This window comes from Henckelia pumila, chromosome 4, assembly GCF_033568475.1.
Source record: "Henckelia pumila isolate YLH828 chromosome 4, ASM3356847v2, whole genome shotgun sequence".
NCBI lineage: Eukaryota > Viridiplantae > Streptophyta > Magnoliopsida > Lamiales > Gesneriaceae > Henckelia > Henckelia pumila.
Genome location: NC_133123.1, coordinates 148,254,732 through 148,272,633, shown reverse-complemented (window position 1 = coordinate 148,272,633; position 17,902 = coordinate 148,254,732). Strand labels below are relative to the sequence as shown.

The 17,902-nt window shown below is 38.5% G+C and overlaps 2 protein-coding genes across 2 annotated transcripts; one reads left to right on the top strand and one right to left on the bottom strand.

Moving 5' to 3' along the window:
* Positions 1-885: 885 nt before the first annotated feature.
* On the top strand, positions 886-12,384 carry LOC140865814 (pre-mRNA-processing-splicing factor 8A). The gene is made up of 26 exons (XM_073270587.1): positions 886-1,341; positions 2,404-2,527; positions 2,633-2,725; positions 2,867-3,257; positions 3,537-4,023; positions 4,129-4,919; positions 5,015-5,100; positions 5,211-5,393; positions 5,528-5,842; positions 6,010-6,314; positions 6,393-6,847; positions 6,969-7,095; positions 7,228-7,469; positions 7,583-7,706; positions 7,792-7,981; positions 8,095-8,202; positions 8,551-8,804; positions 8,948-9,564; positions 9,644-9,750; positions 9,834-10,088; positions 10,171-10,644; positions 10,793-10,954; positions 11,052-11,249; positions 11,328-11,606; positions 11,693-11,935; positions 12,039-12,384. Exons 1-26 carry the CDS (start codon positions 1,019-1,021, stop codon positions 12,228-12,230), a joined length of 7,125 nt encoding a protein of 2,374 aa, XP_073126688.1. The 5' UTR covers positions 886-1,018; the 3' UTR covers positions 12,231-12,384.
* A 580-nt stretch (positions 12,385-12,964) lies between these two features.
* Positions 12,965-14,410, bottom strand: LOC140862014 (uncharacterized). The gene has a single exon (XM_073265019.1). It carries the CDS (start codon positions 14,408-14,410, stop codon positions 12,965-12,967), a length of 1,446 nt encoding a protein of 481 aa, XP_073121120.1.
* Between the last annotated feature and the right edge of the window lie 3,492 nt (positions 14,411-17,902).

Below are 17,902 nucleotides of genomic sequence, written 5' to 3'. Positions count from 1 at the left end.
CAGATTTTGAACAAAAGAAGAGATCGACACACATAAGGGAGAATCAACAACTCATCAAACTTGCAAACACTCCCAAATTTTCATAGCTTCATGAGTTCAATCAATTTCAATTTCTTAGACTAGTTTTCATTCAATCGTTCAATTTCTAAATTCCAGCAAAAGTTTATTATATTGTTATGCTTTGTAACTTCCTATAGTTTATTGTAAATATAAAATAATGTTTGCAACCTCTAAAAATAAGTGATTATGAAAATTTATTAACAAAATTGTTAAGAAAATCTTCATAATCACTTATTTTTAAAGGTTGCAAACACTACCTAAATAAAGTCAGAAATTTTTTATTTCCACAAATTCCATTGTGGTTTCTTTAGTTTTTCTTTATTCTTGGTAAGTCATTCTATTAGGAGATTAGAACCGACAATCAAGTTTGTATCCATTTTCATTCGATTTATTGAAGTTAGATTTTTCATCGTGTTTTTACGCAAATTGATACGTTTGCACCTGGCTGACACACCCGCATTCCAGAAAAAAATTGTGAAAACAAAAAGCAATCAATCACTTTATGTAATTATTTTACACAGCATAATAACAATGTATTCGAATAACGAACAAAATAATTTAAAATTAATTCCATTAATTTAATCACAATTACTATTGAAAATTTTTAGCTTTACATCGATCCATTCGATAATCGCAACCTCAACCGGGCCTATTACTTACATCAAATGCAGAGCCCAAATTGAAACGAATACCAAGTGCCCAAAACGCAAAAAGCCCAGAATGGAACCAGCCCACACGGCACACAGTCGGTGAAATAGACCGTCTTATTACCCATTAAGTAACGGTATATAAACTCCAGCCCATATCGAGATTCACTTGATTTCTCTCTCTCTCTAGACCCACTGAGAAGAGAAGAGACGCTTGAATCACTCGTTTAGCTTCGGAACCCCCCTAAACCCTACTAGAATTCCCCAAAATCTCTCAACTTTGAATTCATGTTTGGTTTCCTGTGAAAATCATGTACAGCAACGGTCAAGAAATGTGGAATAATAGTATGAACAATCTGGCGCCGCCGGGGACGGGTGGAAGCGGCGGAGCTGTGGGGATGCCTCCTCCTCCTCCTCCTCCTCCGGGAACGAGCGGGGTGCCACCGGTTGCTCCTCCTCACCCGCCTTCTTTGCCGCCATCGTACACAGTGGTTCCGAGCGAGGTGCAGCTCGACGAGAGAGCCAGGAAGTGGATGCAGCTCAACTCGAAACGGTATAGCGATAAGAGGAAGTTCGGGTTTGTTGAGACGCAGAAGGAGGACATGCCACCCGAACACGTGAGGAAAATCATTCGGTATGTTTCCTTGCATCTCTATACTGCTTACTTACTATTCAAACTCTTGCTTGCATTAGTCTTAAGATGTGTTACCTAGTTTTTTTTTTTTTTGGAAGATTTTTAGTTGTTTATGTTTAAACGTTGCTATTGATTGGTGATGGTTTATTTAACTACCCTCTGATAGTGCTTCCTTTATCTGCCTGGCAAATTAAGAGTCTTTTCTGGCAAAATTTTTTGCCCTTCGAAGTTTTACGAGATCTCCTTTTTTTGGGTCGAGAATTTGGTTTTCCTTGATTTATTAGACGCAGCCTATGAAACTTAAGCCAGTTAGCAGTGAGTGATCTCACTCGTGATTCTGTCACCTTTAAGGTTTATATACTGCCGGTATTTATTCCATACTGTTCCTGGAGGTAAAACTCTATGCCAATGTCATTCAGAATCCTGGAAAATTTGCAAGTTTGGCTGATTATATGATTTTACTGGCATTTTTGGACAAAGAATTATAAAAGCCTAGCCATACCTGGCGGTGGTGGTGAAAGAACTGATGATAATGAAAGGGAAAACATGTCCTGTTTTTTTAGAGGTTAATACTTGAATTTGTTTCGGTTGGTTCCATCATGATAATTTTTTCGCCTTTTATTTTCTAACAGCTAAACTCATGCTGTCCGATGATGCAAGTTGATATTTTGTCTATTTAATTACGACGACGTCATTTACTAAAATTTTCTTTATCTCTTTATAAGTGTCCTTCGATCACACTTTGAATTTCAAGTACTGGCCTCTTGCTTCTCTAAGATAAACATCTCATTCTTACCATTCATATCTATTTGTTTGACGACTCTCTCATCCTTTTACATCTACAAGTCTACAACCACGTTAGCAATACTTAGCAAGTTAGCATCCATTTACGACGTACTCGCTGTATTTGTGATGAAAGTTTTGTTTACAACTTCCATACATACACTCTGTTTTATGTTATTTAGCTGATTAATAGTTTGACGGGGCTTTCTCTTACCCCCACTTTATATATGCTTCTCCTGATAGTTTAACAATCTGGATTTCCATTTTCTTATTTGGCAGGGACCATGGTGATATGTCATCAAAGAAATTTCGTCACGACAAACGTGTTTATTTAGGAGCTCTTAAGTTTGTCCCGCATGCTGTATATAAACTTCTTGAAAATATGCCCATGCCTTGGGAACAGGTATTCATGTTTGATGAATGGTGTGATATTTGATTTTCCTCTTGAATGATTTGTGATGCGGTACAAGGAGCCATGCATTAATTTGCTTTTGGTTTGTGTCCATAGGTTCGTGAAGTGAAGGTTCTTTACCATATTACTGGTGCTATCACCTTTGTAAATGAAATACCATGGGTTGTTGAACCAATCTATTTAGCACAGGTATGGCTTTATGGGTGCAAGGCTACACTTGTTTTCAGCTTTCTCTTTGTTGTCTAGTAACCTTTTTCTGGGAGTCTTGATCTATTCTGAACATCACATAGTTCTGAATTTATGTTTACATTGCATATGATAATCTTTCAGTGGGGAACTATGTGGATCATGATGCGAAGAGAGAAAAGAGACAGACGACACTTCAAGAGAATGCGCTTTCCTCCATTTGATGATGAGGAACCCCCACTGGACTATGCTGATAATATCCTAGATGTGGATCCCTTGGAGCCAATCCAGTTAGAGATGGATGAGGAAGAAGATTCAGCGGTTCATACTTGGTTCTATGATCATAAACCTCTTGTCAAAACAAAACTTATAAACGGACCCAGCTACCGGAAGTGGCATCTGTCACTTCCAATTATGGCCACACTACACCGGCTTTCTGGGCAGTTGCTTTCTGATTTGACGGATGGCAATTATTTTTATCTTTTTGACATGGAGTCATTTTTCACTGCAAAGGCACTGAACATGTGCATTCCTGGTATGATCGATATGGTTTCATACTTTACTGCAGAAGCATTAGTTTTCAAATTTTTTACGTGTTAGTGTATTTGTTTACATTTGAACTTATTTCATCTATGTATTGTGCAATGAGACACAATATCTGTGGAGAGCTCCATTGCATGCCTTCTACAGTTCCTCCTCTCCTAATATTTAGTTCTGTGCTCTAGTGTTTTCTAGATTGATTAGTGAAGATTATGATTATCGTCCATGTTTGTCTCTTTTCATGAATATGCTCTGATGAGATGTCCTTTGGCAGGTGGACCTAAGTTTGAACCTTTGTATCGCGACATGGAGAAAGGTGATGAAGATTGGAATGAATTTAATGACATTAATAAACTTATCATCCGGTCTCCTCTCAGGACTGAGTACAGGATTGCATTCCCTCACCTATATAATAATAGACCCAGGAAAGTAAAGCTTTGTATCTATCACATTCCGATGGTGATGTACATAAAAACTGAGGATCCTGATTTACCTGCATTTTATTACGATCCTCTGATTCACCCAATAACAAGTACAAATAAAGATAGGCGAGATAAGAAGAATTATGAAGAAGATGAAGATGATGATTTTGTCTTGCCCGAGGAGATTGAACCATTACTTTCCGGCACTCCAATCTACACTGACACTACAGCTGCTGGAATTTCACTGTTGTTTGCCCCACGCCCCTTTAACATGCGATCTGGTCGGATGCGGCGGGCTGAAGATATACCTCTTGTATCTGAATGGTTTAAGGAACACTGGTAAGCTTCAATTTTCAATTTGTTTAGTTATGCATGTTGAAGGATTTCTTTATCTAAACAGTCAATGTCTATTTTCCTTATATTCTCCTGATTGCATTTCTTCAGTCCTCCATCATACCCTGTTAAAGTTCGAGTCAGTTACCAGAAACTGTTGAAATGCTTTGTGTTGAATGAGCTGCATCACCGACCCCCAAAGGCTCAGAAAAAGAAGCACTTATTCAGGTCTCTGCAAGCCACAAAGTTTTTCCAGACTACTGAACTCGATTGGGCTGAAGCCGGTCTTCAAGTTTGTAAGCAAGGGTACAATATGCTGAATTTACTGATCCATAGGAAGAATTTGAACTACCTCCACCTTGACTATAATTTTAACTTGAAGCCTGTGAAGACCCTTACTACCAAGGAACGTAAAAAATCACGGTTTGGTAATGCTTTTCATCTTTGTCGTGAAATTCTGCGTTTGACAAAGCTTGTTGTTGATGCGAATATTCAGTTCCGGTTGGGCAACGTCGATGCATTTCAGTTGGCAGATGGGCTGCAATACATTTTTTCACATGTTGGTCAGTTAACCGGTATGTACCGGTACAAATACAGGCTCATGAGGCAGATTCGAATGTGCAAAGATTTGAAGCATTTGATTTATTACAGATTTAATACTGGGCCTGTTGGAAAGGGTCCTGGATGTGGTTTTTGGGCACCTATGTGGAGGGTATGGTTGTTTTTTCTTCGTGGAATAGTGCCTCTCTTGGAAAGGTGGTTAGGGAATTTACTTGCTAGACAGTTTGAGGGACGTCATTCCAAAGGAGTGGCTAAAACAGTGACAAAGCAGCGTGTTGAAAGTCACTTTGATTTGGAGCTACGTGCTGCTGTCATGCACGATGTTCTTGATGCTATGCCAGGTTAGTTTATAAACCGTTCTGTTTTTTTTTTAAATTTTTTAAATATCTTTTCTACCCCTACCATTTGACTTGACCATGCCCATTTGACTCTGCAGAGGGTATTAAACAGAATAAAGCAAGAACTATTTTGCAGCATTTAAGTGAAGCATGGCGTTGCTGGAAAGCAAATATTCCCTGGAAAGTATATTTTCTGTTTGACTTATCTTTGTGATGATCTTGATGGTAATATCATTATTTTATTTAATTGGATTTGTGCTGAAGTTTGTTGTCAATTATCTTTCCACGTATTAGGTACCTGGTTTACCTGTTCCCATTGAGAACATGATACTCCGTTATGTCAAGTCAAAAGCTGATTGGTGGACGAATGTCGCTCATTATAATCGTGAACGTATCAGGAGAGGAGCAACAGTTGATAAAACTGTTTGTCGAAAGAATCTTGGAAGGTTGACTCGCCTTTGGCTAAAGGCAGAACAGGTAGGATCTTTTTATCATGTTTTCAAGTTGTGTCGTAATCTGGATGTTTGCTCCAGTCTTTCTTCCTCATGTGGTTTTTATTGACATTCTCTGTAATGCTTAATTTTGAAACAACTTCTTTGCACTATCTTCAGGAACGCCAACACAACTATCTGAAAGATGGCCCATATGTCACTCCTGAGGAAGCGGTGGCAATATACACAACTACTGTGCATTGGTTGGAATCAAGAAAATTCTCTCCTATACCATTCCCTCCATTATCTTACAAGCATGACACAAAGCTCCTCATTCTTGCTTTGGAGAGATTGAAGGAATCTTATAGTGTTGCTGTCAGGCTAAACCAGCTACAAAGAGAAGAGTTGGGTCTGATTGAGCAGGCCTATGACAATCCTCATGAGGCGTTGTCTCGGATTAAGCGTCATTTGCTTACACAGCGTGCCTTCAAAGAAGTAAGTTGTGAAAGAAATCCAAATTCCTATAAGTAAATTAACTGTTTATGTGAAATGTATATATTCTCATGAGTTGCAAAATGTTGTGGTTTAATCGTGAGAAAAACTTACAGTTTACCATCACATCGGAAAGAAACGTGTTAAGCTAATACTTGAGTGCTCTGCAGGTTGGCATTGAGTTCATGGATTTGTATAGCTATCTAATTCCAGTTTATGAGATTGAACCACTTGAAAAGATTACCGATGCATATCTCGATCAGTACCTGTGGTACGAAGGTGATAAGCGCCACCTTTTTCCGAATTGGATTAAGCCTGCAGATTCAGAACCACCACCATTGCTAGTTTACAAATGGTGCCAGGGTATAAATAACTTACAAGGCATTTGGGACACTAGTGAAGGGCAGTGTGTGGTGATGCTTCAGACCAAATTTGAGAAATTTTTCGAAAAAATTGATCTCACTATGCTTAACAGGTAAGCAACATGATTATATCTGTTGTTTTTGGGGGTTTTAATCTCACCCACTTATATTAACTTTTAATATTTTTGTAGGCTTCTTCGGCTGGTTCTTGACCATAACATAGCTGATTATGTTACTGCGAAGAATAATGTTGTCCTTTCGTACAAAGATATGAGTCATACAAACTCATATGGACTTATTCGTGGTCTGCAGTTTGCTTCTTTTGTGGTGCAGTACTTTGGACTTGTCTTGGATCTTCTACTTCTGGGTCTTACTCGAGCCAGTGAAATTGCTGGTCCTCCGCAGATGCCTAATGAGTTTATTACATTCCATGACACTAGAGTCGAAACACGGCATCCAATTCGGTTGTACTCCAGATACATCGATAAGGTTCATATACTATTTCGTTTTACTCATGAAGAGGCTCGGGACCTTATCCAGAGATATCTCACAGAGCATCCTGATCCCAACAATGAAAATATGGTTGGTTATAATAACAAAAAGTGCTGGCCAAGAGATGCCAGAATGCGACTCATGAAGCATGATGGTAATGCTCTTCTTTGCCAACCACCTTCAAGTATTTAGTATTATTTTTAATTTTTATTGTGATATCAAAGCCAATTAAATTAGCTGCAAACATTTTGGTCATTGTGTTTTGTATCTTGCAGTCAATCTAGGGAGGAGTGTCTTTTGGGATATGAAGAACCGCTTACCTAGAAGCATCACCACACTTGAATGGGAGAACAGCTTTGTGTCTGTCTACAGCAAAGACAATCCGAACTTGCTCTTTAGCATGTACTTTAACTTGCTATTTCTTTTGTTACTCTATTTTTTCAACGATATAACTTTATATCAGCTATATAATTGATATACGCTCTCACACGTATGCATATAACTTGCAACATAATAAGTCAATGTTGTGTGCAGGTCTGGATTTGAAATTCGTATCTTACCAAAGATAAGAATGACTCAAGAGGCTTTTAGCAGTACAAAAGATGGGGTTTGGAACCTCCAAAATGAACAGACAAAAGAACTCACTGCTGTTGCTTTCCTACGGGTAGATGACGAACACATGAAAGTGTTTGAGAATAGAGTAAGACAGATTCTCATGTCCTCTGGTTCGACAACATTTACAAAGATTGTCAACAAATGGAATACAGCTCTTATAGGTAATTATTCGATATCTCCTTGAGCTCAAAGCTTCTTCCAAAATTCTTGAACTGGAATGTTGCAATGCTGCTGGTGCTTTTATTTTTACGCTGAACAGTTTTTCTTTCTGCAGGGCTTATGACTTATTTCCGTGAAGCAACTGTGCACACACAGGAGCTGTTAGATTTACTAGTAAAATGTGAAAATAAAATACAGACTCGTATTAAGATTGGGCTGAACTCTAAGATGCCTAGCAGGTAAAGATATGCAATTTTTTCGTGATTTTTGTTATGCTCTGTATCCTGACTTCTGAGATATTTTTGAAATTTCTTCCCTTTTTAGGTTCCCACCAGTCATTTTTTACACACCAAAGGAAATTGGAGGTCTTGGAATGCTTTCAATGGGGCACATATTGATTCCCCAGAGTGACCTTCGGCATAGTAAACAGACAGATGTTGGCGTGACTCATTTTAGAAGTGGAATGAGTCATGAAGAGGACCAGTTGATTCCCAATTTGTATCGCTACATCCAGGTACGAGGAATTCAAATCGTGCTTTTATAATGTCTTTTGCTCCACATTCACACTGTTGTTTACCTCTATATTGCCTTTGATTTACCTGTATATTGCCTTTGATTTTGTGACAGCCATGGGAGAGTGAGTTCATTGATTCACAGCGTGTTTGGGCTGAATATGCATTGAAGAGGCAGGAAGCCCAGGCACAGAACAGACGTTTAACACTGGAAGATTTGGAAGTAAGCCTGAAAACTATTTTACTTTTCCAATCTGTATTTTTTGGTTCATTTTGCCTTTCTGGGGTATAACATTAGTTACACACTTAAAACTGTTAGGAGCTGCAATTGTCAAGGTATCTCTGTTGTGTTCTCTCTTCACAACCTCAAACAATGTAAAACATGATAATGGATGGAAAGAAAAAGTGGATTCTTTATGGACATTGTGTGTCAACGGTCTAGGTTTAGTATGGTTGGGCTTTTTCTTGTTACATCTAGGTTTACTTTGGTGTTCTCCTTGATAGGGAATTTTTCTTGCTAGTTTGTTTTAATAAAAGCATGTTCAGACATTTCTTTCTATTTGATTTGTAGGATTCCTGGGATCGTGGAATACCTCGAATTAATACTCTATTTCAAAAGGATCGACACACCCTTGCCTATGACAAAGGGTGGAGAGTGAGAACAGATTTTAAACAATATCAGGTCCTGAAACAAAATCCGTTTTGGTGGACACACCAGAGGCATGATGGGAAGTTGTGGAACTTAAACAACTATCGTACTGATGTCATTCAAGCTCTGGGAGGAGTTGAAGGAATTCTTGAGCATACATTGTTTAAGGGAACATAGTAAGTAACTGTATTTTTATTGTACCCTTACTACACTTATACGTGGATATGCCTTTTCATGAAAATGTTGGGTTGAACATTTTATTACTTGGTATTTGGCTGTATCCACTTGTTGACACTGTATTTATTCCTTGTTTTTTCAGCTTCCCTACATGGGAGGGTCTTTTCTGGGAGAAAGCTTCAGGTTTTGAGGAGTCCATGAAGTATAAGAAATTGACCAATGCACAAAGATCTGGGCTCAATCAAATACCCAACAGAAGGTTTACACTATGGTGGTCACCAACTATAAACCGAGCAAATGTATATGTTGGCTTCCAAGTGCAGCTGGATCTTACAGGGATTTTTATGCATGGAAAGATACCAACGCTCAAGATATCTCTGATTCAGATATTCCGTGCGCATTTGTGGCAGAAGATACATGAGAGTGTGGTGATGGACCTTTGCCAGGTTTTGGATCAAGAGTTGGACGCACTGGAGATTGAAACTGTTCAGAAAGAAACAATTCATCCGAGAAAGAGCTACAAAATGAACAGCTCGTGTGCTGACATTCTCCTCTTTGCCGCTCATAGATGGCTTATGTCAAAGCCCAGTCTCGTGGCTGAATCAAAGGATGTGTTCGACCAAAAGGCCAGCAATAAATACTGGATAGATGTTCAACTTCGCTGGGGTGACTATGATTCCCATGATATTGAACGATATAACAGGGCAAAATTTATGGATTACACAACAGATAATATGTCCATCTATCCAGCACCAACTGGTATGCTGTTTCTATAGTAGACGATTTATTACAAGTGCTGATACCTCAGATCAAGTAACTAAATTGATTCCATGTGCAGGGGTAATGATAGGACTTGATCTTGCCTACAACTTGCATTCTGCGTTTGGAAATTGGTTCCCTGGGTCAAAACCATTACTTGCTCAGGCCATGAACAAGATTATGAAGGTGCAATGTGATTTTTTGTTTTAACATTTATTGTTGCCGAATAATTAGCTAGGCATGCTAATATTAGAATCTTTTGCTTGCAGTCAAATCCAGCATTGTACGTGTTAAGAGAACGTATAAGAAAAGGGTTGCAATTGTATTCCTCAGAACCTACAGAGCCTTATCTATCATCTCAGAACTATGGGGAGATATTTAGCAATCAGATTATCTGGTTTGTTGATGACACAAATGTTTATCGAGTCACCATTCACAAAACTTTCGAGGGAAATCTTACGACCAAACCTATTAATGGTGCCATTTTTATTTTCAACCCCAGAACTGGTCAACTTTTCCTGAAGGTTGGTTTGTAGAATCTGCTATTTTTCCAAATATCTTGATATTTATGCATAAATTTACTGTGTTTGTGTAAATCTCTTACAGGTTATTCACACAAGTGTCTGGGCTGGGCAAAAGCGTCTTGGTCAGCTTGCCAAGTGGAAAACTGCTGAAGAAGTGGCTGCTCTGGTACGGTCATTGCCTGTAGAGGAACAACCGAAGCAGATCATTGTGACTCGCAAGGGCATGTTGGATCCATTGGAAGTCCACTTGCTTGATTTCCCAAATATTGTGATAAAAGGAAGTGAGCTACAGTTACCTTTCCAGGCTTGCTTGAAGATTGAGAAATTTGGCGATCTAATATTGAAGGCCACAGAGCCACAAATGGTGTTGTTTAACATTTATGACGATTGGCTGAAAAGTATCTCATCTTACACGGCATTCTCTAGGCTGATATTGATTTTGCGTGCTCTCCATGTCAACAATGAGAAGGCTAAGATGTTGCTGAAGCCTGATAAGACAATTGTCACTGAGGCTCACCACATCTGGCCTTCGTTATCAGATGAACAGTGGATGAAGGTGAGATTTTTCTGGCGATGCCCATGTGTGTGTTAGTGGCTGTCATAAAGTTCTGTTCTGTGGGAAAAATACTATATTTGGCATCACTGATGATTTCTAAATACTGCTGACACTCAGTGCGTTTATTCTCTTGTGAATTGTAACATAGGTTGAAGTTGCTCTGAGAGATCTTATACTTTCCGACTATGCGAAGAAGAACAATGTGAACACATCAGCATTAACCCAGTCTGAGATCCGTGATATAATTCTTGGTGCTGAGATTACTCCACCTTCACAACAGCGACAACAAATTGCTGAGATCGAGAAACAGGTGATCTCATGTCATGCAAAAATTGCAGTATTTTATTGTTTTGCTGCTTGATTGTTGTATTATTTTTAATCATAAATTGACTTTTCTGTCCATTTAGGCGAAGGAGGCTAGTCAGCTCACAGCAGTCACTACGAGGACCACAAATGTGCATGGAGACGAATTAATAGTCACCACTACAAGTCCCTATGAGCAAGCAGCATTTGGTTCAAAAACCGACTGGCGAGTCAGAGCAATATCTGCCACAAATCTTCATCTCCGTGTGAATCACATATATGTGAACTCTGAAGACATCAAGGTAATTTCATCCTGAAGTCGCATTAGAATCAAGTACTTATAATGCAAAACATTCGCTTAGATTGATTTTCTTGAGCAGGAAACCGGATTCACGTACATCATGCCTAAAAATATTCTGAAGAACTTTATATGTATTGCTGACCTCCGGACCCAAATTTCTGGGTATCTTTATGGCATAAGTCCTCCAGACAACCCTCAAGTCAAAGAGATTCGTTGTATTGCAATGCCGCCTCAGTGGGGAACTCACCAGCAGGTTCATCTTCCGTCAGCTCTTCCTGAGCATGATTTCCTGAACGATTTGGAGCCTCTAGGATGGATGCATACGCAACCAAATGAACTTCCTCAGCTGTCACCCCAGGTCTGTACTTGACCCGATCTATATACTTTGTTCACTCTCATTTTGCCTGGACACTTTCTCACATCATCATCTAATGCTGAATGTAGGACCTTGCTTCACATGCGCGGATCTTGTCAAACAACAAACAATGGGATGGAGAGAAGTGCATAATTCTGACCTGCAGTTTCACTCCGGGTTCTTGCTCTTTAACCGCGTATAAGTTGACCCCTTCTGGTTATGAATGGGGGAAAAGCAACACCGATGCTGTGAGCAACCCCCATGGCTACCTTCCAACTTTCTACGAGAAAGTTCAAATGCTCTTGAGTGATAGATTCCTCGGTTTCTACATGGTACATCATACTCTCCTCCAGTTCTCATCCGTGATCTTATTCTTCTTACACTCTTGCTCGTCTCTTTGGTGATCAATTTTCTATTTCCATTTCTGTCATGCAGGTACCGGACAACGGTCCATGGAATTACAATTTTATGGGGGTGAAACATACTGTGAGCATGAAATACGGGATGAAACTCGGGACGCCTCGAGAATACTATCACGAGGATCATCGGCCTACTCATTTCCTGGAATTCAGCAACTTGGAGGAAGTCGAAACCGCAGAAGGTGATAGGGAAGATACCTTTGCTTAATGTAGCATTGTCCCCTGGGTTTCTTGTATTTTACAAAGTTCGAAGGTGTTTTATTATTTACCTTCTGTTGAAGCAACTCAGTACAAAGAAATCCAAAAAAATGTATAACTCTTGTTTCTATGCTGTTCAGTAAAGTAGTTGCAGGTTTACTTCATCTTGCAGAAATTAGAACATAATTTCGACACATTCAGAATCAATTTAACTCGATACTCGAAGCCCAACTGTCTATTATAAAGATTAAAACCCAATTTAGGGTATTGTTATCGCGTGTATTATACACTAATTTAATTAGATTAACTATTATTTTGGGTACACGAGATATATGTTTTCAAAATGTATCCTATTCATCCACTTGACATAATAATTCTAAATGATGAAAATGTAACTCGTTAACTAAATGATTGTTGCAAATAATCCGAGTATAAAACAAGGTGCGAATAAGGATCATAGAATCACGTTTAAACAATTTATTAATTTGTTGCTTACAATCACTAGTATACTGTATATTTATTATTTAGTCAATGATTCTATATGAAATCAGCACTAAAACAAGAGCACTCAAAAGCTATTAAAAATTGAAATAACCATTTTGCTCTATTATTCTTGAAGATGATTAAAACAAAACAAATAGCACAACCCAACACAAAAATGCCACCAAAAAAGTGTAATTTACCATCTACTCAAAAATACATAATCTCTACAACTTTACACTCGATTTTCAAGAAAATCTTTGATCACAATATCCAAAAAACAAACCAGAAAACAGCAATCCACCCAAGAAAACTCCTGAAAAGTGTAATTTTGTGCATCGTAGCGCTTGATTTGGAGTTGGATTTCAATATATGTTGCAGAGTAAATGTTGGCCCGACTTCTGCTGTCTCACAATGGCCAATGCCTGCATCAGACAAGGTGTCCAAATCACTTCCTAGCCCACTCTTAGCATCAAAGCACAGTCCCAAATTATTGTTAAGCCTTAATTTCCTTCTCATTCTCCAAACCATTTCTCTTGTGAAAGGAATAGGCCCTTCCAATCTGTTGTTATCAAGCCTAAGCTCACTTAAGCCATTCAAATTCGCAAGATTTGGCGGTATGGTTCGGTTTAGTTGGTTGCCATTCAGATGCAACACTCGCAGTTCTGTTAGCTTATCTATTGATTCCGGTATCGGCCCTTCTAAGTTCATGTTGGATAAACCTAAGATCATCAAGCTATTCAATCCCTCGAAGGCGTTTCCCGGGATCGTCGTAGCTGTTGCAGGGTTGCCATTGAGGATTAGTGCTTGGAGGGAGTTGAGATTCTTGAAAGTATATGTGAATGGATTTGATATAACATTGTAACTTAAATCCAGAAGGATAAGGTCTTTCAAACCGTTTAGGTTCGGTATCGGATCCGAAATCCGGTTGCGGCTTAAATCGACCTTTAGGAGAGGATCACAGCTTAAAAGTTGTGTAGGTATGGAACCTGTGAGATGGTTTTGGTTGAGGTCTAGTATGCTTAGTTTAGGAAAAGAAATATCAGGAATTGAACCGGAGAGTCTGTTGCCACTCAAATCTAACGACCTTAGACCGGTAATCCGGCCCAGTGAAACCGGAATCGACCCGTTTAGATTGTTTCTGTGGAGATCCAGGATTGCTAAACGGGTCAGATTGCCTATTTCATATGGGATAGGCCCAATGTGTCCATTTTCCCTAAGAACCAAAGTTTGCAAATTGGAGCCCAACAAGCCCAAAAAAGGTGGGATTGGTTGTGGGTTATCGGTAAAGCAACGGTAAAAGAATAGGGTCCGAAGATGTGGGAGCTTAGTAATGGAATTGGAGATGAAAGAACGGATCGGGTCGCACGTCGGGAATGCCGTGTCATCGGACAACGCACCGAATGACAACGACACGACGTGGAATACATTGTCTTTATCGGGCATGCACTCGATCCCGTGCCAACGACCCCGGCACACGTCCGGAATCTCCGTAGCCCATTCATTACCGGTAGCTCTCATCACATCATAAACCGCTTCTTGCTCTCTAGGGTCGGTCTTAGCTCCACTTCTGGAGCTGGTCAGCCCAGATTGCGGCCCATCGACTAGAGCCGATGGCGCACCTGAATCGGACATGATCACGGTGAACGACATGCCGAATCTAACTAAAACTAGTAATGATATTATCAATGTAGTGCAAGTGGAATCCATATTTTGATAGAGGAATGAAGTTTGAAAAAGGATATATATAGGTAAGGAATTTGATGATTTTATTTATGGGTTGGTGAAATGTTGGGTACATAAATTGAAGTAATGTGTAATAATGAGGTCACGGGTATTGAGAGGAGTAGGTCCTTTGAGAATTAAAGTCTATCACGGAGTTCATACCTTGAGGGCTCATTTCTATTCTTGTATATTATATGGTCCACACATGATGAAATCCAATGCAACTCATGTATTAATTATTAATATATGGTCCACAACCACACATGATGAAATCCTTAATGCAACTCATGTATTAATTTATTTTTTTATTTGTAATGGGAAACCCCTAAAGCTATCCATCTGTTGCACTTGCAGTCTTGCACTCGAGGTAAATCATCAGGGTTACTGCTTCCAACTAAATTATTAATGAAAAGGTTTTCTACAAACCGCAAGGGGGAGCCACATTGAGCTCCAATTTCAAAAATAAAATGATTTCAACTCAACTCTTAAAAAAAGGGCCAAAAAAATACTCAAACAATTAAAATCGAAAGAAAAACGCGCGAGCCGAAATTGGATCAAAGATAGGCCGGTATATGAGTGGAAAATGGAAATTGCAATTTGCAAATTAAGGAAGAATTCGAATACAACAAGAAGAGTGAATATATATCATATTGTTTATATTAAGTTTACCCCAATTTTTTTTTATTTTTTTTATTTTTTTTCCATTTTGTTTTGTTTCGTTTTATGTTTCATTTTGGTATCTCATTGATGTAAATTGGAGATTAATCATAGATTAGGATTTACATATGATTTTGAATAGCAATAGAAAATTCATCTTATTGTACGTTTTAATTAATAAACAATAAATTAATCATTTGTATTTTTAGTCTGTACGCATTAGTTAATATTCACATATATGGTCAGTCATATTTTCATTCTCGTAGGTTAAAAATTACTTTGATTCTATCCTCATTGTAACACTTTTGTTTTTAATAGTTTAAAATCGAGAGAGAAATAGGGGAAGCAATATTAAAGAATGATGGATATATAAAAGATGACATTGTCAAAATATAATTTTTCGTACTTTATTCTTGCTTTAAACCAATTTTTAAAATCTATTTTTCATGTTTCTATAAATATAAAGGTATTTTTTTTTTCTCATCAATGTTTCAAGAAAAGATTCCTCTACTTTTCTTTCCTTCCACTTCTTCTCCCTTTCTTCTTATATATATGTATTATGTATATCTTTCCAAATTCTCACCAACATTGTCATCTACCATCCTATGACATCGCCAAGTCACACATATTATTAAATATTTGGTACAATGCATTTTAATAGCTAAAAATGTTTGAAAATCATATAAATTTAATTTTAAAATTCAAAGGTTTTGATTCAAAGAGTTCAAATATCGAATAATTCATAATGAACATTACTATAATTGAAAAAAAACATCTTTCGTTAAATGTTTGGTAGAATGCATTAAAAAAAACACAGAAACATTTTTTCGTGTATTAGAGTGCAAACATATGTGATCCGTGCATGATTTGTGCACTCTTTTTTGTGCAATTTTGACCAATTTTGACTCATAGATGTACGTGGTCCGTGCATGATCTGCGCATTATTTTCTGTGTAATTTCCGTATTTTGGCTTTAAAAAGTACAAGGACCGTGCATGATTTGTGCACGCCTCTGTGCAATCTTTGTGTTTGGATTCGTGTGTTGAATTTGTGTTGGATCCGTGCATAAAATTTTTATTTTTACCAATTTTAGATAAAAAGTACGGGGTCCGTGCATGATCTGTGCATGCTTCAGTGCAATGCCAGGATTCTTGTGTTGGATCCGTGCTTAATACTTTTATTTTGACCAATTTTTTCTCAAGTTTATGTGGTCCGTGCATGATCTGTGCAGTCTTTTCTGTGGAATCTCCGTACGTAATATTTTTGACCAATTTTGATCTAAAAAAGTACAAGGACTGTGCATGATGTTACGCCTTAAACGTATATAAATCTCGAATTATGAGATTAATGTTTTTAATGCATTAACAAGTCTTATTTCTGTATGTTTTGATGATTAACAAAACTAGGTTAAAATGTTACTAATATTTACATTGAGCTTATTACAGAGTTAAAATTTTCAAGATGAATTAAGACTAAATTCATACTCAAGATCAGAAACAAAATTCGAAGAAGTATACTGCTACGGGATCGAAAGCTCCGATTGGAGATCGGAACCTCCGATCATGATCAGAAGCATCTTCGGAAGCTAAGGGTAGATCGGAAGCTCCGATCAGGGTTCGGAAGCTCCGATCTATTTCAGGGAGTTTTATATTGTTCGGAATGAAGAACGGAAGCTACGAAAAACAGGTTCGGAAGCTCCGATCTATGATCGGAAGGTCCGATCATTTTCTAAGAATATTATATTGTTCGGAAGCAGATCGGAGGCAACGAAGTGAAGCAGATCGGAAGCACCGAACGTGATCGGACGTTCCGATCTGGAACGGCCGCCTGATAATCTTGTCCGGAAGACTTTTGCCCGACACCACATTTATTGCGCCGATCGGAAGCTCCGAAGTGGATCGGACGTTCCGATCCAGTACACCCGCGTGTCTCAGAATTCAAATTTCGGAAGCTCCGATGTAGGGATCGAAAGTTCCGATCGATGCCGAATTTTCAGCTATAAAAGGAGGCATTCCGAGGCCATTCAACATATCCCAACATCTTCAAGTCTCTCAATCCTCTCAAGCATTATTCAAGCCATTTGTTGAGCAATTTGTAGCCCCTTTTGAGTGTTCAAAATATATTCACATATCGAGTTGTATACGGGGTTGTAAAATCGAGGGTTGTTTGTTTGTGAGTTGGTTGCTCGGTTTTGTAAACACTTGTGTGTGAAGCCAAGTGTATTTTACGAGTGTTGAGGCTATCCTTGGAGCCCTTAAGGCCAAGAGTGTTGAGTTGTATCGGCGCGGTGATCGTGTCAAGTTGTAAGGCTATCCTTGGAAGCCATCAAGGCCAAGACGTTCGAAGTGCTAGTGGATCCTTGGTTAATCAACTTAACCAAGAAGGGGAGACATAGACGATTTATCGTCGAACTTCCATAAACATCTCTTATCCCTTTTACTGCTTTATTTACATTACGCATTTATTTACCGCACTTATTATTTGATTGCTTAAGTCTTCCGCTTGCGTACTTGCATAATCGCTTTAAATTGCTAAAGTTGCCAATACAACCAACAACCCCCCCCCCCCCCCCCCCCCCAAATTAGGTTCTAACAAGTGGTATCAGAGCCACCTTTTTACAAAATATTTTCAAAAAAGGCTCTATGGCAAATCTAGCGAGCGACTATGCTCAAGGGCAATCAACAAATCGTCCTCCTCTTTTCAATGGCATTAACTACGGATATTGGAAAAACCGAATGTCCCTATATATCCAATCCGTAGATTATGATCTTTGAAAAGTTACTGTGAAAGGTCCCTACATACCTACTAAAGAGGTTGAGGG

Excerpts from the sequence above, each read along its gene's own strand:
- LOC140865814 (XM_073270587.1), top strand. The coding sequence starts at position 1,019 with ATGTACAGCAACGGTCAAGAAATGTGGAATAATAGTATGAACAATCTG. Across the intron at positions 2,528-2,632 it reads TGCCCATGCCTTGGGAACAG|GTTCGTGAAGTGAAGGTTCT; the intron begins GTATTCATGTTT and ends TTGTGTCCATAG. Across the intron at positions 6,315-6,392 it reads GATCTCACTATGCTTAACAG|GCTTCTTCGGCTGGTTCTTG; the intron begins GTAAGCAACATG and ends ATATTTTTGTAG.
- LOC140862014 (XM_073265019.1), bottom strand. The coding sequence starts at position 14,410 with ATGGATTCCACTTGCACTACATTGATAATATCATTACTAGTTTTAGTT.